This window comes from Saccostrea echinata, unplaced genomic scaffold, assembly GCF_033153115.1.
Source record: "Saccostrea echinata isolate AGI-Se365-2 ecotype Australia unplaced genomic scaffold, CSIRO_AGI_Sech_v1 ptg000006l, whole genome shotgun sequence".
Lineage (NCBI taxonomy): Eukaryota > Metazoa > Mollusca > Bivalvia > Ostreida > Ostreidae > Saccostrea > Saccostrea echinata.
Window position 1 is genome coordinate 7,087,887 of NW_026889755.1, and position 21,537 is coordinate 7,109,423.

General features: G+C 33.0%; 1 protein-coding gene and 1 long non-coding RNA gene across 2 annotated transcripts in view; both read right to left on the reverse strand.

Moving 5' to 3' along the window:
* The window catches only part of LOC133180471 (uncharacterized), a 37,333-nt gene extending 28,695 nt beyond the window's left edge, over positions 1–8,638 (reverse strand). The window contains exons 1-3 of the long non-coding RNA XR_009720332.1: positions 8,559–8,638; positions 8,390–8,443; positions 7,152–7,181 (exon numbers count right to left, since the gene is read on the reverse strand). This is a non-coding gene — a long non-coding RNA (uncharacterized LOC133180471). The remainder of the gene's footprint in view (positions 1–7,151; positions 7,182–8,389; positions 8,444–8,558) is intronic.
* A 9,702-nt stretch (positions 8,639–18,340) lies between these two features.
* LOC133180318 (fibrinogen-like protein 1) overlaps positions 18,341–21,537 on the reverse strand; it is a 43,179-nt gene continuing 39,982 nt past the window's right edge. Inside the window, exons 7-9 of the mRNA XM_061314865.1 lie at positions 20,569–20,665; positions 19,083–19,247; positions 18,341–18,765 (exon numbers count right to left, since the gene is read on the reverse strand). Of these exons, the coding sequence (XP_061170849.1) occupies positions 18,515–18,765; positions 19,083–19,247; positions 20,569–20,665 (513 nt within the window). The 3' untranslated portion in view covers positions 18,341–18,514. The remainder of the gene's footprint in view (positions 18,766–19,082; positions 19,248–20,568; positions 20,666–21,537) is intronic.

A 21,537-nucleotide genomic window follows, 5' to 3' on the forward strand; every position in this document is an offset into this window, starting at 1 on the left:
ATGTATCGACGACATATTATCAATTAACAATTGTTATTACCATTCATATATCGACAAGATATATCCCAGTGAGCTTGAAATTAAAGATACCACAAAATATGACACATCTGTTTCATACCTGGATATTTTACTAGAAAAAGACGTTAATGGTAACCTAACAACAAAGTTTCATGATAAACGTGATGACTTAAAATTTTCAATCGTCAACTTCTTTATTTATGCAGCAATATACTCTTATCAGCTGCATACGAGGTTTACATCTCTCAGTTGATTCGTTACACGAGAGCATGCTCTACGTATGAACAATTTATAAAACGAGGTAAGTTATTGACAAATAAGTTGATGAAACAAGAATATCAATAGTCTTCTTTAAAGTCATCATTTTGCAAGTTTTACGGTCGATACAATGACCTTATCCGCAAAAAAAAAATCTATCATTCAGCCAAATGGACTGCAATTTTTCATACAAATTGTTAGGCCTTTATTTACACACTGAATTGTCGATTGAATTTACTGTTATATCCCGATGTGTGTGACCGGTCGGCAGGGATGCTCACTTCTTCATGCCACCTGATTCCACCTTTGATGTTTAAGAGGTCCTTGTTTGCTCTGTTCCTGATTTTTATTGTTTGAATGGACTTTTGAGCTTGAATGCTTTTCTTTATCACCATATTTCATGATATGAATTATTTCCCGATTATGCATGCGGCGATCTAGATGGGCTTCGGTTTTTTTACGGTCAAAAGACCATTGACTTTAAGTGCCAAAGGAATAGTCACTGTCTACATGTATGTTAAATATCTTGGTTTGGCACGGCACAAGATTGGACAATCGAACGCTGAGCTCCCATGGCTTACGAAGCTATCTCCTATAGACACTAGGATGTTGTGATCAGTGCCGCAGTTATGAAAAACTGATTTAATTGCAATGACATCAAGTTTTTTAAAAATAGCTACCAAAAAATGCGGGATAGTGACAACGTTTTTAGGGGGTATTGATATTTGGAAAAACAAAAAGTTAGAATATAGCTAGAAAATAAAACATAAACAAATGTGGTACTGATACTCCTCCATACTTTCTCATTATCAAAATTTGACAAAAGTCTAGACTTCACATTTGTAGACTTGTGAATTGTTTTTGTTTTTGTTTAAAGAGCTCGGCAATATAGATAGCAGAAAACATGTAGCGGGATTAAAGGATAACTTACAACACATGTTACCAAACAACCAAAATGAATTTGAATTACCATATTTATATTGGATTCCGAAACTTCATAAAAATCCTTACAAACAAAGATACATAGCGGGTTCCAGTAAATGTTCAACCAAGCCTCTATCTTTACTCCTCACTTAGATATTAACAGTGGTGAAGGAGAAACTTCAAGAGTACTGTGCAACAATATATTCGAGAAGTGGTGTAAATCAGATGTGGATACTTAAAAATTCCAAGGAACTTTTGGAAAATTTGAAATCACAAGATTTTACCAAAAACAACAGCTTAAAAACTTACGACTTTTCAACTTTGTACACAACCATTCCCTACGATAAATTAAAGTCCAGGCTTTTTGATATCATTGACAGCTGCTTTTTCAATACGAATGGAACTCGTAAATATACTTACCTTGTCATTGGTCATTTGCTAAATTATTTTGTTAAAAAACATTCTGATTGTTCACACAAGTACTCTGAAGTTGACATTAAAAAGATGCTTGAGTTTCTGATTGACAATATCTATGTGGTTTTTGGAGACCAGGTCTTCCAACAATCTATTGGAATTCCCATGGGTACCAATTGCGCCCCGTTATTAGCAGACCTTTTTTTGTATTCATATGAAGCAGAATTTGTCCAAAATCTTGTACGTGAAAAGAAGAAAACACTTGCTGTGGCCTTCAACTCGACATTTAGATATATCGACGACGTATTGTCAATTAACAATGGCTATTTCCATTCTTATGTCGATACGATATATCCCGGTGAGCTTGAGATAAAAGATACCACAGGAGTCTGACACATCTGTTTCATATTTGGATATTTTTCTTGAAAAAGACGTTAATGGTAATCTAACAACCAAGCTTTATGATAAACGTGATGACTTTAACTTTTCAATCGTCAACTTCCCTTACTTATGCAGCAATATACCTTCATCACCTGCATACGGGGTATATATCTCTCAGTTGATTCGATACGCAAGAGCATGCTCTACGTATGTACAATTTCTAAAACGAGGTAAATTATTGACAAATAAGTTGATAAAACAAGAATATCAGCTGTCTCGTTTAAAGTCATCATTTCGTAAGTTCTATGGTCGATACAATGACCTTGTCAGCAAATACAATTTATCACTGAGTCAAATGCTGAATGATGTTTTTCACACTAATTGTTAGGCCATTATTTACACACTGAATTGTCGACGGATTTTTCCGTTATTTCCCGATCATGACAAGGAGCACACGGCGGGTGTGACCGGTCGGCAGGGGATGCTCACTCCTCCATGGCACCTAATCCCACCTCTGATGTTTGGAGGTCCGTGTTTGCTCTGCTCCTATTTTGTATTGATTATGGACTTTTGAGCTTGAATACTGTTCGTTATCTCCATATATTTCATGCAAGTTTAATGTCTTGTTTACTATAAGTAGACGAAGTGTACAAGATTGATATCAAGCGGGGCTAAATTAGGGTAGATTCTGAAGTTGTATGTTCGGAACTACATGCTAAAACTAATCGGAATTACCTACTTACATGTGTAGACTAAGAAGTTTCTACGATTGCAAGTTCGGATTTACAAACTTACAAGACTGGATATTTGATCACGATTACCCTCCATACTTTAGCTCCCTTTTTTCGGGACGGCTGCCTTTTCACTTCTTTTGTTCAGAAGAGGATCGAGCTCGGGAGGGAGATCTCCTTACATATATGTAGTAAATGAAGTAGCATCCTCCAAGGTAACAACGATCCCTTGTTAGATTTTAATAAGTTTATGCATATGGAGGTGATCGGCTAGTCCTTCAGAAGTTTCATTACCCCCGACCCCCTTAATATCTTCATGTTTTTGTTTCTTTTTGTTGTTTTGTTTTTGTGTAGTTCTGGTTCTGATTAGTTTGTTTTGTCCTTTTTTGCAAATCATTTTATACTCATACCGTGACACGGGGGCCTCGGTTTTTAAGATCTCATCCGAATGACCCGCAACTTTCACTTCAAAGTGCCGAGCGATTGGCAAAGAAACAGTTGCTACCTATTTTTATCGACTTAGGTCAGCCGCGGCCGTGATTCGAACACACGACCTTTCAACCACGGTGCAAGCGCTCTATCGACTGAGCTACATGTACCATGACGGTAACCTCTTACAGAATAAGAACATAAAAGCATTGACATTCGCTTTTTGATAGGGAGGTCCGGGTTCGATTCTCGTTCGCTATGTCGCGTCAAACGTAAAACGTTTACATAGTATTCTAACTGTTCCTTTGCCAAGCGCCCTGCACTAGAAATCAGGGTTCTTTCAGTGAAACGTTATAAACCGAGGTCCTGTGTCACGGTATTTGTTGGTACTATAACGAAACGTTACTGTTCAATGGCCCTGGGTGCCTCGTTTAGGTTTTACCTTCAAGGTCTTCACCAGTAGTTTTGGAAGAGGCATCTTTACTCATCATTACCACGCATCTAGTTTATCTAAAGGGAAGAGAGGACATATGTGATCAATAGAGTCACGCCCTTACATCAAACCCCCTGATCTGGGGACCAAAAATATCACAATTTAGGAAAATTCACTTTTTCTCAACATTACCACGCACCTAGTTTATCTGCTATATACATGTATATAGGGGAGAGAGAGGACATTTTCACTATATGATCATAAAGACCCGCTCTTACTTTAGAACCCCTGACCCTGAAGACCATGAATTTTACAATTTTTGTAGAGGGCTCAATGCATAATGTCGAGAGGTAAAGAGGATTTTTTTGAAATTGTAATAATTTTGATGGTTTTAGACTTTCCCCTTGTTTTCCAGGGGAACAGGGACCATGAAATTAGCATTTTTGTATCCCATCACTCATTGATGGTACAGGCTAAAATTGGTTAAAATCCATTCAGCGGTTAAAGTGAAAAAGCTGAAAAAGTTTGAAAGTTAACGATCGATGCACCTCGCGCAAAAGACGTTGGATGACGACAGACAAAACCAGATAGAAATTTATTTAAATTTCTCCAATAATATACATATACATGGGAAACATGCAAAAATCCTATCACATACATTGTATATGATGATAGTATTAGGAAGTGGCGTTAATTTAAGGAGGGAGAATGTACTTTGCTCCCCAACATACATCTGAGAGTTAAAAAAAAAACATCAGGAGACACAGTAATCTCTGGGCATTCTCCGACCCCCCTCCCTCCCAACCCTGGGATTACTGGGATTAACGCTTTTTTTTTTATTTCTAAAGGTTTTACAGTAAAACTTGTCTAATCCGGAGTCTACTGGTCCCATAGAAAATGGCCGGATTAGACAACATTCCAAATTAGACAACATTTGGAACAAATGAATTTACTGATATGGACTTAAAAGTTAACATCGTATCAAGCAAGATTTCGGAATATACTTTCGGATTAGACAATTGTTACTTGTATTATTTAATATAGTTAACACGTAGGGGGTCAGATTTCTATGGGGGTCATTTTTTCAACGTGTATGGGGTCATAGAGTTACCGGCCTGGAAGGGTTTTCTACGGTCGAACAATGACTCTACTTGCAGTAGAATATTGACCAGGGGGTCACTTTTCCACGAAGAAATTCGACCCCCCGGTCAATATTCTACGAGGGTCACTTTTCGTCCTTACACCGGTCTCCTTAGCTTCTTCATTATAAACATATACAGTGTACGTCATTGGAATATGTAAATAATTTCTATATTTACCGGATATGTGAAACATATATATTTATATTTATAGGAGAGAGTATTTAATTACAGTCCAGTGCACAGTCTGTGTCAACGCAACTAGCATATTTCAACAAAACACTTGTTTACAACGTAATAAAAATTAATATAAATTAAAGTAAATTCATAAAAACTCTGGGTAGACAGCGTTAACTTTAAAATATTATATTTTTTTTTAACCCCCCTCCTTCCCTACACTGACTAGAAAATTCTTTTCATAAGATTTGAATGATAAAACACCGATTATTTAATGCGATTTTGGATGCTTCGCAGACTTCTAGCACAAAATATTGAATCCAGATATTTCATTTATTACACAGAGTTCTTCCAAAAAAATACTCAATATCACTTAATAGATTTATAAGGTTTTATTTGTCCAAAAAAAAAAAAAAAAAAAAAAAAAAAAAAAAAAAAAAAAATACCGAATACATTTATAACGTTTTATGAATTATTACACCTGGGTGTAAAACTTCGCTTGTCTACGGAATTTTTGAGCCACCATCAAATTAAAATCTCCGTATTTAAACGACTCAAAATTAAAGTTTAACAATTCGAGGTACTTTCTACATTTGATTAATATTATAAACAATCGCATAAATAGAGCGCAATTAATCTAAAATAATTACAGTTTGAATTTGATGACGATTCATTTTATTGACAAAAAAAAAAAAAAAAACAAAAACAAAAACAAAAAAAACAAAAAAAAATGTTTCTTTTATAAAGCATATACTCATATTTAATATATTTTAGATTTGCGACTTTCTAAGTACTGAAAATTATCATACTACAGTGTATCTAAAAAGGAACCAATTCGTCTTGTCAAGAAAACGTTTCGATTTTGAAACAACCCTATCAGGTTTTGCGTTTATCCTATCGCGAAGATCGTTTATCAGGTCTATCGTGTTTTGCGTTTATCGTGTTTTGCGTTTATCCTATCATGCGTGTATCCGGTCGTATCGTGCGTTTATCCTATCGTACTATCGTACTTGTATCCTATCATATCGTGTATCCCGTAAAGAATAACGATGCGGGTAATGTATATATCAAAATTATCTAAAATTTAAGACTGCATAAATTCGTTTACGGAGTGAGATCGAACTTGAGTAATTAAGATGACATTAGTGCAAGGAGCAGCGAATAGCGAAATAATTTGTACCCTGGAAACCTTTAAATCAAACTCTGAAAATACAGGAGAAACCAGAAAATGTATCAAAAGTGAGCTGTACATTTTAATATAATTGTCAAAGACAGTTTTTGAGTGGTAAAGATTTTCAATCGGAAGACGGTTAGTCTCTGAGGTAAAAATAAAATCTGGTCAAAAGAGATAGTAAAGTCATAGAAAATGACTCATGTTACTCGGAGAATTGTGAGCAAACTATGTCAGGTGTTATGGAGTTTGATTTTAATGAATGGGTAAGACACTACAGACCGTGTGGGAAATAAAGAGAGTATTTTGAGATACATTCAAGACATTGTTTTTGATATAATAACATTGTTAAGAGTGCGTCATGGTAACAAATTACTAAACACATTGATTTTTTCTAATTATAAAAAAATGAGTTCCTTTTAATCAAACAAAGTTGAAATTATCAAATCAACGAAATAAATGATTTTACATTTAAAATGTGTTGATCTTAATGTTATAAAACAATAACATAAAGAAAGGATTGCCTACATATTTTTTAGACTGATTCTCGCACATGTTCTTATACGTCTAAATTCAATATGTAACCCGACTTAATCCTTTGAATAAATTTGAATTTACACTCATAAAGAAAGCATTCATTAACTAAATTGTATTCTTTTCTGGTATATTGGTTCTTGAGAAGACTTTTAAATTACCCCATCCTAATTCACCTTTATTTGAGTAGACTGGAGTAGCCACCACCAACAAAAGCTTTGTGCTAAGTTTGGATTTGCCCTAACAATATATGTATGCTAAAGGAAGTTGAAAATGTATACAATTTACGAAAAGGGATGGTTCCTCCACCTAGGCCCCTGATCCCACCTCTGGTACGTCTAGGGGTCCCAGTTTTGCCCCGTTAACGACTTGTTTTGTTGACTGGATTTATAAGATCGATCACTGTTTCTTCACCTTTTACACGCACTACACAGACGTACGCCGGACACTCTACGATCAGAAAAGCTCTGTTGATTCTTGGCTCGTGGAAATTCATTCAGGGAGGTTACCTTATACTATATCATACAAGTCAAAAAACTTACCAAAACATATCCGCTACTATCTTCGTTTCCCTTTAAGAAATAGTAATTTGAGAAAATTCTACAAATATTAATGAAAATGAACAAGGTAATCTACTATTTCAAAGCTGGTACATATAATGTTTGATGCTTTCATAGTATGGTATACAGATCACATTTATAATTTTTCTCTTCAAATTTTATTTTCCATTTTACAGAAGTTACTTTGGATTCTTATTTAATGCGTGTACCTTGTATCGCTAACTAAATCGTAGATGTCAAATCGTGAAGAAGACAAATTCGCAAATGGACAGTTCATAACGGGTTTTACTAGTATTTTAGAAAGAAATAAGTAAAAAGGAGTAATTTAGTTTTCTGAATGGTGCATTTTTTTCTCAAAATTACGTTAACATTGATTCTTCACGTATATTTGGACATCTACAGCGAGGGAACATTAAGAACTTAATAATCAGTATATTTTTGAAATAAACATTTACTTATTAATAACTTAATAAAAATATGACCAATATTTTATAAAGCGTAGGGTAATTTATCGCATTTTCCAAAAACTTTATTAATATTCTACATCTAGTTTTAAATTTAACTTGTACAATCATATTGAATTTACCGGAGAGACTTGCCTACAAGTCAGTTGTATTTTTCTTGGATTATTTTGAAGGAATTTGCCATTGACATGCTCATAAGGCGGCACGGTTTTTGCCAGAAATTTGTGTCAATTTTTATCTGTGTTTTTTGAAGTATGTTTCGATATTTGATCATTATTATTAACCAAATATAAGATCATTTAAATCTACAAGCTCTTGTTTTATGCACATGGTAACCTTAGATCGTATTTTCCTGTTAGGGGTTAAATTTCAACCTTTTTTATTGGTTATCATTGGATTTTTCCCAACAAAATTGCTATATTTCCTCTTTCAGAAAAAAATGAATGCCCTTGGACTCGCTTATAAGTTAGAAAGAGAGTTTTGAACAAAAATTAACTCCGATAAATCTGACGTAGAAGCGAATATACATGTATACGGGTAGTAAAAACAAAAAGAAAAAAAGAATAAAAGACAGACAGATGCAGATGTAGAAAGAAAGAACAAACGGTAAACAAAGAACAAGCCATGAACTCATTCTAATTTTATAATTTTTTTTTTTTTGGTTTTTTGAGAAAACTTGGGGGATATTGCATGAAATTGTTGGAAGAAAAAAAACTTTACGTAAAATATATCAATAATAAAGGGTATTATTCTTACCAGTTCGTCATATGGATTATGTTCGTCAGATTGATATGCCGAGTTCTCATATCTCTACATATGAAAAAAGAAGAAAAATAGTAAAAAATATCCTCTGGATACATATACACATTACGTCATTTATTTAGTTTAGTATTCATTTGTAATTAAAAAAAAACATTGTACTGACAAAATTAGTTGACTCTTCTTTGTTTTCATTTTCTCCGTTTGTTCTCCGCGTGTAACGGATCATTCGCCGCACTTTCTTCTACAATTGAATGAAAAGGATATTTTAGTTATGCTATCAAGAGATATTAACATGAATATGGTCATAAAATTCGATGGAATTTCATTCAGATGACCTTAGGTGAAAAAATCATCAAAAACTAGTCTATGTGCAAGAATAAATTAAAACCGTTGAGCATGTAAGATGATTATACATTTAAACAAGACAATTGTGGGGAAAAAAGTTTGAAAACAAATTAAAAGATGATGAATTGCCTTAATGAGCGATTCAGATGAAACTAAATGACGATGTTATGATGATTATAATGATAGCGGTGAAGAAGAAAATGAAGATTATACCTCCTCCAATTGGATGTCATCCATACTTGCAACACCAGGTTTTCAGTACTTTTTTAGCTGACCTGAAAAATTTATCTAATGATCCTTTATCTATTGAAAAAGAATTGCCCTTTTTATTACTTATTTCGTAATAAGTTTTTTTTTTTATATTTTAGTCCCCTGCCGGTGAAACTTGAGTGAACTATTATAGGTTTCCTCTGCTTTTTCCCGTCCGTCACTCTGTCTGTCTGTCAGTCTGTCCCACTTGGTCTTCCGCACTGTTTTTCTTTATGCTTTTGAGAAAGATTTGAAACTTGCTGCGTACCTTTATAGTGAGAAACTACAGATCAAATTTAAATTTTTTCATATTTGACCAACAGGTGCTAGAGTAAATCAGTTTAAACCATTCTTCTTTTTTATAACACCGTTTACGGTAGATCAGTCGGTAGAGCGCTCGCTCCGTGATCGGGAGGTCGTGAGTTCAAATCTCGGCCGCTGCTGACCTAAGTCGATAAAAAATGGGTAGCAACTGTTCCTTCGCCATGCGCTCGGCACTTTGAAGTGAAAGTTGCGGGTCCTTCAGATGAGACCTTAAAAACCGAGGCCCCGTGTCACGGCAGGCGTTGGCACAATAAAGATCCCTCACTGCTCAATGGCCCTGAGTGCCGAGTTAAGGTTAAAATTTGAAGCCCTTCACCGGTATATGGTGACGTCTCTATATGAGTGAAAAATTCTCGAATGGGACGTAAAACAACATACAATCAATCGAAAAATACATGCTAAAGTATCAGAGATAACCGGTGATTAGTACATTTGCACAGAATTAAAGATAAGACAACCCCTTGTTCTTTTCCATCGACTCTGCAACCAGCAAATGATTGAAAGAAAGCCGATCCCGAGCTTTGCTATTTTTTATATATGCCATCTCTCACCAGAGGGCAGTCTACGCAAGCTTCTCTTAAACCTCAAATATCGTTTTAGAATTATAAACATCTTGAAAATCGGGTAATCCTTTACAATTCACTTCTTTGATAAACATTAATGTACTTCACTTTATCAGCTTTATTATTTCCCTGAAATTGAAATTGTACACTAGATATACTGAACTTAGGTTTATTTTGTACGTAATTAAAAAATCCTTTTAAGCGAAAAATAATTGTGAATTTTGATTTCGATTGTTCCGGATAAAAGTTTCAAACATCTTTTCTTACGAGGGCCGTTCAAAAATTACGCGGTCTTGTTGTAAAGAATAAAGAAATATTTGACGATATAATAAAAAAAAAGTCATACATGATATAAAAGCATCTTTACTTATTTGATCATCAAATTTTCATATCAAAATATATTGTAAACTGATATCAATTTTGAGTGATTTAAAAGGACATATCATAAAGTCAAGGTGCAGTAAAATCTTCAACGTCACGGACATTATAAAAAAATGCGAGCTTTCATTTTCTCAACATTTACAAATGGTATTTAATCGTGTATAATTTGGGTTACCTTATTCACTCAGCATAAACATCCATAAACTATTTATGGTTCAGGATGAACACTATAAAACTCGTAGTGTATGCTCTATTCCGTTTTAAACCCCAAAACTGTAGATATTTCTCAAATATTGTGTGACTTCGATCGCTCTCAGTCACATTCTTAAGGAGGTTGGATCCTGCCATCAAAAGTAATGAGAATTTTTTATCAAGTATATTTTTAGAATTTATACACATAGCTTTATTAAAAATCAAATCAATAAATGGGGGTCAATGCGCTTCTTTTGGCGCTACAGAGCATTTAGTTTGACCTTTTTTCACTGTAGATACGTCTTACACATAAATCAATTTTCAAAGTTTTTCCTTCAATATTTTTTGTTCAAATAAATTATGGTGAACAAGCACGGTCTTATTTCATCTTAAATAGACACATTAAAATTTGTAACAATGAAGATATTTTCGAATTACTCCACATGTTCAATTATTTGACCTTTTTGCACTCAAACATTTTCATTTTTTTCTGGCATTAAAATTTAACAAGCAAAAAAATCATTTGAAAGTAATGACATTTTACTGAATTTTAGAAGAATGGTTAAAAGTATCGTATATATTCAGAAAAGAAAATTAAAAGTGGGGGTCTGTGATGTTAATTTTTAGATATTACTAAAATAGTGCTAATTTTAAGCTTAAATTAGGGCTATTTTTTTCTTCATTTCCACAATATATTTGCTATATTTATCAAATATGACGATAGAATTCATGACAGTTTATTTAAGAGATAATTTAGGACCAGCATAAAACAGTCCACTGCACAAAATAACTCTGTGTGCAGACTGCATGTAAAAATAGGAATCCAAATTTAACATACTTTAAATACTTCGAAAGAGAAAAAATGATCATTTTCTTCTAAAAAACCTTCCGCCACGAAATATAGTTCCTCACTTAATGCTTTTGGTATGGAATTTAATCATGGAGTTTTAACTGATTATAGTTAAATTGGCATTGTAGAATCCAAATTTATTGTAAGATTTAAAACATTATGCAGAATTTTTTAGATAAAGGTTAAGATAAGAATCTGCTCAAAAGCTCAGGAGTGAACCTCGTTAACAGTAGCGATCATTTTTTCGTCGGTGATCTTCCCTTCCCTCACGAATACCATTAACTGAGGTCTAACGGTACCCGTCTAAATTTCTCTTTGGCTATTTATAGACAGATATTGGGAATCCCGCTGGTGTACGACATGTTTTTATCAAACGTATTTTTATGTCAAGCGTTTTTCCAAACACTACCCGTAATTTGATAAAAGTGCGCTGCTCCGTCAAATACAAGCTTACATCTTCCAAATACCTTCCTTTCATTTTCCTTTTTAATCGGCTACAGCCGATCACAGTTGATTTCACAGGAGGCATCCGGCATGTCATCATTTGCACACATGCAGACGAATATATACTTATTTTATGCGAGTCCCTTTAAATTACTAACATTTTTTTTGAAATACAATACTTATATACAGTATGAAGAATATACATGTAAGTGGATATTACTTTTAAATAAAAGAATTAAGCACCCTCTTTACACTTCACACAAAAGAGTTCTAATGTCATGGTATTTAATACAGTTACATGAAGAGTGTTCTGCCCATTGATATTTTATAAAATGAATTGAAATCTTCAGTGTAAATTACTCTCAGTTCAAGCAAATTTTACATTTTTTGGGCACGTATTTGCCCCCATTAAAGTAAGCAACATTGATTTCTGTTTATCAATACTTTGTTGTCTTTGAACGTTTTTGTTCCGAGTAAATTGCAGGTTCCATTTGTTAAAAATGAAGTTTATAGATAAAACAAACCCATTTTGCATCAGTGTATAGAGAGCCATTATTTTACAGATCGTGCTAAACAACACTTTTGAATGGATTTTTTTGACACCGTCCATTGTTTTCTTCATGTAGATACCTTTCATCTTTATCTATAACAAGCTAATTCAGAGGATCTGTGTTCCCGGCTTAAGGAAAGTAGAAGAGCATGCGGGGATCTAAGGGGAGGGGGTCGAAGGGGGGGGGGGCACTATAAGGAGGACGGACAGGGCCATGGGGAGTTATGGTATAAAATTTTATTGCAAAAGCTCAATGATATCGAGATATCGCGCGGAAAAGAAAGTGTTAAAACAGAGAGATTTTTTTAAAAATTTATATCCTTGAGCTTTGACTTGTTAACATTAAAATCAATAGAGTTCTTCCTTAGGCCATAGGGAGTTGTGTAGAATTTCATTGCAAAAGCTCAAAGGCTTCTCGAGATATCGCGTGGAAACGAAAGTATTACAGATAGACAGAAATACAGACGGAGGGACGGACAGACAGGCAGACAGACCGAAATAAATATCCCCCATTTTTAGTGAAAGCGGGGGACAAAAAGGAAGGAGAAAAAACTATGGTTTAGAAAAAAGTAATCTGAGCATATTTATCGTTCTGCAGTTCTTCCTAAATATGTGTCTTTCATGCATTCAAGATCTTGTAAATTATTTATATACATGTTTGTGGTACATAAGGTCGTGTCTCATTTAAATCCTGCACACAAACCCCCGTTTTTATCATTTTTCACCTTAGTTCAGAGTTATGTACTTTATACCTATATTGTATCATTCATAATTGTTTTTAACCCAGATACTTAAATTTCGTATTTTTAAATCAAACAATTACATGTTCTTCATTATTCCTTAATACCATTGTATCTTTGTTAAATCGTTAGATTGTTGTTTGAATTACATGTATTAGCAATTAATTGACATCTCAAACCAGAACTGAGAACTTAAAAACTGGACCTGATTTGAGGTACAGGCACAATGTTTTTTTTTTGTTTTTTTGTTTTTTGTTTCTTTTTCTTGTTTGAAGCTCTAACAGAACAATATGATTGACAGTGGAAATGCCACTGTTGCTTTTTTACATGAATGATAAATTTTCCTGATACGCGTAAAAGGCGTCCGTGGGCTGGTAAATAGTATGATAAATATATTTTATAAATAAATATATGTTTTTTTTCAAAATAAATTTCTATTGTCAGTTGCAATTTTGTTTGAAATTCCAGCAATTTAAAAAAAAAAAAACACCATTTACACTAAACATCAAATACAAATTTTAAATACACATTCGTGTACCATTGACGTCTACATCCTCAGAGAATATTTTTCACTTACTCAAAGCTTGGTAAAGGTTGTATGAAAAGAATACTTAACATTATTTGAAGGACAAGTTAATAAAGAAATACATAACGCTTGCTTACCTCAGTCTGAATTCAAATTCTTTTCTTCCAGGCTGATAAATGCCTGTTGAGTATCCAATAAAATTGCGGGTATTTGCATCAAAAGGGGATGTTAATAGATTTTTAAAAAAGCTGAAGAACTTTAATTTTAAAACAATGAGTACAATATGTATTACGCTAAAAGATATGTCTTTCAAAGCAAGGGAAACGAATATTGAAATATTCTCAAGCGTGAAATTCATTGCAACAATTAGATATTGAATATCAAAAATATGTTCATTTAAAGATGCCGCTTAATAAATCTAAACAGGAAATGTTCCTGGCTTGTACGCAAGAAAAAAAAGAAAGAAACAAAGAAACAAACAGTACAAGATAAATCAATCAGTAAAATTCTAGTCCAGCATTTTCTTTACCCCTTTATAGGAGAAGGTAATAGTGAAACTTAATATAGTTTAGTTGCAAATCATGACAATTTTCTTTAAAAAAGTAGTGATCATTGTCAAGAAATTCAAAAGTACTATACATTATGTACATGTATTACCAAAGTTGTTGAAAGAAGATCGTTAACTTATGTATTATCATCGTTCGACCTATTAAAACAATTTGAAAAGTATTGTATTTTTTTTTTCGGTTGTAAAAGCCCGAATATGAAAAGAACGGCGAACGATAGTATTGTTCTGCCGCCTACCTCCAAACCAAATTTCAAAAGTTAAATATATATATGAATAATTTTCATATTTATATAGATGTTTATGTAAAGGACAAGGTATGGTAATTGCCGAATCTGGCCCCTTATTTGATGTAAAAATGAGAACACAGTTAAAACTGTGATAATTTGTAGCTAAGAACTTAAAATGATGCTCGTTTTAAAATCAGCACTTACTTTGATTCAAAGCTTACACAGAGGCCACAAGAGGGTGCCAAATTAGGACATTTTCCCGAATTTCCTCAATTCTGGTGGAATTTCGTCAAATTTGAGATACTTTTCACTTCGGGAAACATAGAGCACAAGCTTGCCTATCTGAGATTTTTATACATAAGATGCATCTGATACTAGTGTATGAAATATATAAATTTGGTAGATAGGCAAGTTTGTGCTCCATGTTTTCTGAAACAAAATGAGCTGTAAAATCAATGAAAATTTGCATAAAAATAAGAATATTCGGAAATTGACATATCATGTGACCTTTGTGTATCCCATAACTTAGAACCAATACTCATTTTGTGGCAGGGGTCACAAGAGGTTTTTATTGATAAACTGTTGCAACATTCTAAAAGACACCCCAAACCAGGGGCCAAAAAGGGGTCTTAGCCTATCTTGTCCTTTCATAAAGCATAACGGAAAACGGAAAATATTTTGAAAACATCCCCCGTGAAACAAAAATTACTTTTTATGGGTTTTATGAATTGTTATTTCACAAATTTATACCAAAGCTTTTGTTGTTTCACTGGGGGAACATATATTTACAGACAGAAAACTGCAAAAATGGTCATTTTACCAATTCCAAATGGGATTACAAATAAAATAAGGTCTTTTATCAATCGTTTAAGTTGAATTTTATACAAGTTAAACATACGGATAGTTTTTAGGCCCATTTATCCATTTTCATGCGTTTTTGAAAATCTAGCTATTTTTAAAGCCTGATTTCAATGGATAAAATTTTCAACCCTCCTTTTAAAAAGAGTCGTAAATAAGAGCATTTAAGAATTTGACACTGGGTTTAAAATTTTTAATCAATTATTAATCAACTCTTCTTTGCATTCAATCAAGTTTTAATGGCCACACTGCCATTTATATTGAATTAAATGGGTGTAAAATGTAGTCAAGAATCGAGAGTTAGCGTGCTTGGTTCTTATTTGTGAAGCTTTCGACCTGTGTACAATTTACCATTATATATAGAATGCAAAAAAAAAAACGTATGTTACCTACCTTGTTACAAAGTTGCAACACCCAACACCTGTGATATTATCCGCTTGTCAAACATGTTTCAATAAAACAATGTTAAAGCATATATTATGTAGAAATGAATTATTCTGTGGCACGTATCATTTTTACATTAACAGGTTTTAAGCGACTTTATATTTGCATGGGGGGCAATTTGACATTATAATTTGATATAAAAATCGAAAAAAATCAAAAGTATACTTTCTCAGAACTATATTTTGAACAGTATATGCTTTTTCAAGCCAAATAATATCTCTCTATGCACTTTAATGAAATATTAGATTCGTTAAAAACAAAACATTTGTTCGGCAATCATCGCCTTTTGTCGCCCAGCAAAGATATTAAGGTTCATTGATCCTCTGATAGGAAAGATAACTCTTAAGGACAGATGATACCTTCCTCAATAATATATATTATTTTTTCTAAGATTTTGTCATTGAAGTATTGCTACTTTAACATGTTTACTCGCAAAAAATTGAGGTACCTTACCAGGCATTTATGCAAGATACCAAAGGATGATATTTCCTATAAAATCCTTTTGGAAAAAACTTAATTAGCCAATAACACGTTTTATAGTGTTTCAATTTTTTAAAGACAATTAGAAACCAGTTTAGAAATCAGAAGGTAATTAAAATTTTACATATTTTCCACACAATACGAAGATATACAAAACCGATATTTGAGGAACGTATCGCCTGACCTTAATGGGATAAATTTTATTCCTTTATAAAATTGTCAAATAAAAGGTTAATTTCTGTCCAATTTTTAATTTTAAAAGGAACATTTTTATATGATTGAACAGATCTAGGAGGACCTTAAAGCCTGAATGTGTTATATATTGTTTGTATTGATTTTTATGGTAACTCCTATATCATGTGTATATTAATCATTAAATAAATCTTATATTTTATAAACTTTTATTCCGACGCCTCGTGATGTATGATTGAAAACTACATGAGCATTTATCTAAAAGTAAGATCACAGTAGAATTCAAAATAGTTTCAAAAACATCTTTTTTTAAGTACTCTTGTATGAATTTTTTTCAATTTGCTAGAGTAAAATTATGTTGCGTCAAACGTCCATCATAATGAAAAAAGAATAGATTTTGGGGATTTTATTTTAAATAATTATCCTTTCCTCAGAAAAAAAAAATAGTCCTTCATAACTCTTATGTTTTAGACATTTTTATGACCGCACATTGAATACATGTTGTTTTAGCAACGGTATATAAGAGGCGCTTTATTGCTGCCAAGACATCCGGAAAAGAAGGAAAAGATATTTTAAAATTTTTGAAGACACATTAAAGGAATTTTAAATTCTTTCATTGTGACCATTTATGGTTTTATCCATATTATTGTGCGTTCGTATGTCCCTGAAAAGGGATAGAAAACACAACTCGATGGATAAAAAAAAGCACCCAACTACAAGGTTATTGAAATCATTAATATATGCATTATGTGGCGTATTCAGTAAAGCAGAAAATAGGAAGTTGTGTTTTATGAATTGTGAATTAATATGTTTTTGATATACACTATAAAATCATACGTGTACTGCATGTACATGTGCATAGGTTTTACTTTGACAATGTTCTCATACTCAGTGAACTCGATTAAGATATGTATAACGACGTATCACTCCTCCTTGTTACTGCCTAAGTGTGCAAACATTCCTAGCTGCCGTGTACTTAGCACCAAGTGCGCGGCTAATCTCTTCCAAAGATCAAGTATGTGGGTATCCATAATTTCTTATGCAATGTCAGAGACAAACATGGGGTGATATTTACTAGCATCTGCAAGAACATATATACAAAGATCCCTGCTTATTGTTATTGAGGGGGGCAATCTTTATTTGTTTAACGTCGAAAATGTTCACTCATATTGAGACGCCACCGCTTGCCGGTGGAGGACTGCAAATTAAAATCTGTACTCGGCACTTACGGCCCTTGAGCAGTGAGGGATCTTCCTGCCAGCACCTACATCTACACGGGACTTTATTTATACGGTCTCATCCGAAGGACCGGTCTCCGCGTTGTACAGTGCATTTGATCCTGTGACGTAATTATAGGGATTAACTTATACGCCACTCTATAGCAAACTCCCTAACCACTAACCGGGCGACAGGAATATTCTGACCAGTATTCTGATTTGCTACTTTGTAGAGCATCGTTTGAGACCCTTTGTATGCGTAGTAAGCACAGTTAATGAATCTAGACTCTATTTTGAACATGTCATTGAAGAATTTCAGGGCTACTTTGGAATCAATAAAATTCGTGAGGGCCAATTTTCCGGGATTGCTTAAATTTTACAGGTTCTTGGGGAGGTATGTTCGTGTATTCTCTTATACCCACAGAAGGAAATATGAATTTATATCACTAATTTATTTATTCGTTGATAAGAGTTACTCAAGATTTCCACGAAAATTGAACCACCTCGAAATCTAATGATTTCCAGTCTCTGTTTGTATCAAGGATACGAATCCAACTTGAGTTCAGAGCAGAAGTCCCCTTTTAGGTTATATTCCAGATTGAAGTTAAGTAAATAACTTTAAAACAACTTCAGAACTGAATTGTTCAACACAATATTTAGTTAAAAAAAGATACCGTATTTGTACCTAGTCCTCACGGTAAATAGACCAATACACCCTGACAAAAAGTTAATTCTACACTCTGTATTTAAAATTGCATTGATTCTTTCCTTCGTAATTTTTATCAATAAAAAGAGTTATTTTAGGTTTATATAAAGCACTGCTAATCATGAAGTGCATTTTCTTTAGTGAGTAGCAATCAGTCAAGGATTGGTTTACACCTCTATCAAATATAACATTGTGTCCATCTAACACGTGACCTTTGGGTTTCCATCTCCGTTTTCTATCAGTGAAAGAATTATTATAATTTTTTACACTACACCTCTAACCATCAGTCGGACTGTCCTCAGTGAGTAGTACTGTGTCAGCCATGGAGCGTACGTTATACCTTTCGCAAATATGGTCGTGTTTCCCGCCAAGTACAGACCATTGGGGTTTGCACAATGACATCGGTTATGCCACCAGCCGGAAGTGAACGTCACGGCACAGTTACCTTCATTTTTATTGTCATTATCTTGATCCTTTGTCGAGAACATCTTATTGTTTATCGGATTCCCCGTTCCTGTCAAACAATCACCTATAGAAAAAGAATAATGATAGATTTAATTAAAAATGATTTTTTTTATTTGTAGTGATATGACATCTATGAAATCCTCAAAGGTCTACATAGAATGCATCTTATGCAAATGTTAGGAAAATATATGCGAGAGTTAAAAAATTACAGAGGTGTACATTTTTATTGCCTTTGTATTGATTCAAATCATAATCTAACGGAAATGTTTCGGATTTGAAGATGAGTTGCATTTTGATTTTCTTTATATAATTGCCGTTACGCTGAGCATATATTGAAAATTATTAATTGCAATATTAATACTTTACCCACGTCCCCTGAGAACCCAGATAAAGATATTTGATATTTTGATGTTTCGTTTCCAAGAGAAATACTGTTGTATTTAACATAACGTGTCTGATTGTCGAAATCACTCATATCCATCCGCATCTCGTATGATCCTTGACTCAGCAAGAGGTAGAGCTTTTCGTTTCCTTTAATATCAAAGTACAATCCATTTTAAAAACCAGACTTTCAAAAAATAACAAAAAATACAAAAGTAGCTATCGATATAAATGTAAAAAAAATCATGTTGCATTCCGATGATATTTATGCATTTGTGAAGATCAAGACTGAAATTAAATAGCAAGAAAATCCCTGCCAAAAAAATTATAATTGAATCCTTTCTTTAATCTAGCGACTGTTTATTGGCAGCAGTAGAAATCCTTCAAATAATTATGATCGACGAAGAGTTATTCATCTTGATAAATAACTGACACATCTGTCTCATCAATTATTGAAATAAGTCAGAGGACGAATTTGTTTTCACATTGCACACTTTTACTAGTATACTGATAAGCTGTAATGCTTAAAGTAGAAAAGAACAAGTATCAAAAATACTTCACAGGTCAGGAAATCAGATTTATATTCATGGACTGTGCATTTGTTAACACAGGCCCGTAGAACACTGAGTATAGTATTTTGCTACAAAAAGTTTTCATTTAGATAATCCCCCCCCCCCGTTTTTGTTGGTGTAAGATCGAGCAATGGCGAGTTCCAGGATATGGACAGGTAAGGAAGGTGCTACGGGATTGTAACATATTTGATAGATGTAGTAATCTTTTGTTAAAATTTATATTAAATTCAATGTGAAACCCCAGATATTACTTGCGATGTCATATATGTCCTTGAACGTTTCATATAGTCTCCTTTTAAACAAATTAATGGTATTTTTATATACTTACTATCAAATTTCATTTTATGAAATAAGAAAAAAATAAGTGAAAAGTGAATTAATGACAAATTGAAATGTGTTAACTTTTTATGGCTTGTAATCAGGTGATATTAGCCTATCCACTAAATTTCTTGTAAAATGCTAGTGATTGATTGGTAAGGTGTTGAATCGATAACTGAAAATAACCCAGTTGAATACATTTAAACAGCTTACTCTGAAAGATTTATTACTAAGCTGTATCTATCTTTTGAAAACTTAAATAAGAGGTTCAAACTTAAAAGGTGTTCTCTTTAAAGCAAAAGTACATTGAGTTAATATTTTTTTAATGTAACAGTTGGAAAATTTAAATGTCACTCATACTGCAAAAATAATTACTCGTATAAATTGATTTTTTTTGTTTTAATTATTAAGTTTAGCAAACAGAACACATTCCTTTGTAAATATCTTTCAAGTACAGGTATATTTAGAAAGCGCTGGTCACTTTCTTTATCGATTTCACTCTAAAGGTGATAGATTCCTTGAAAAATGTGTTTGTTTTTTTTTAATTACTTTTTAACACGAATTAATAAATATGAACCTACCAAACCAAAATTCAGCTGTCAAGTTTCCAAATCCATCCTTGTATTCTGCCCAAGTTCTGTAGAAATCTTCCGATCCGTCCAATCGACGTTGAAAAACCTTATAATATACAGTTACAGGTTCTGTGAATGGATTTAAAATGAAATTTAAAACTACACCTTTAGTTTTGATTTTTTCCCTTATTTGTTCATTTTCTTATTTTGTCACTGGATAAGAAGTCATCAAAGGCCAATACTACCTATAAAACATGTAAATATGTCGATGTTATTTTAAAAAGATTAATATAAGCATGGAAGATTATCACGATAGAGATAATTGGTGCGTGTCTATAAGTTATAAAAGCTATTTGATGCTATAAGTAAACAAAAAGTATCAAGTTTAAATACTTATTTCTATACAAAAATTAGGATAGTATATAAATAGCCCTATCATTAAGTTTTTTAAGCTGTACCTAATTCTTAAAGATTTTTTTTTTTGAAATGAAATTTTATTTCTTAAAGAATAAATACTAATCTCTACATTTGCATGATTCAGATGGTTTTCATGTTTCAAGTGACTGTACATAATCTATGTAATTTTGCCATTGCCAGACATGTATATGAACTCAATTTTTTCGTTAACAAGATTTGCCTGAATAACATAGTACAGCTTTATCATTTATTGCATTCAAATAACATTTTCCTTTGGAATGTCATTGAAATCTACACTGTCAGTTTTATCAGAAGCTGTTGGGCAAGCTTCCTTCACAAAGGCATTCCCTTTGCTTTTAATTAATATTTTGTCATCAATCACTCATATAAGTACATTGTACAAAGTAGGATGGAGCCATGATATTTGACTTTCACATCAGAAACTGTGGAATAATTAGATTTCGTGGTGGCTCAATTTTCGTGGAATTCGTGGGTACCCCACATCCAAGTATTAATGAACTAGAGTTTCAAAGTCATTTTTCTTTTTGTAGGTTTCAGAGA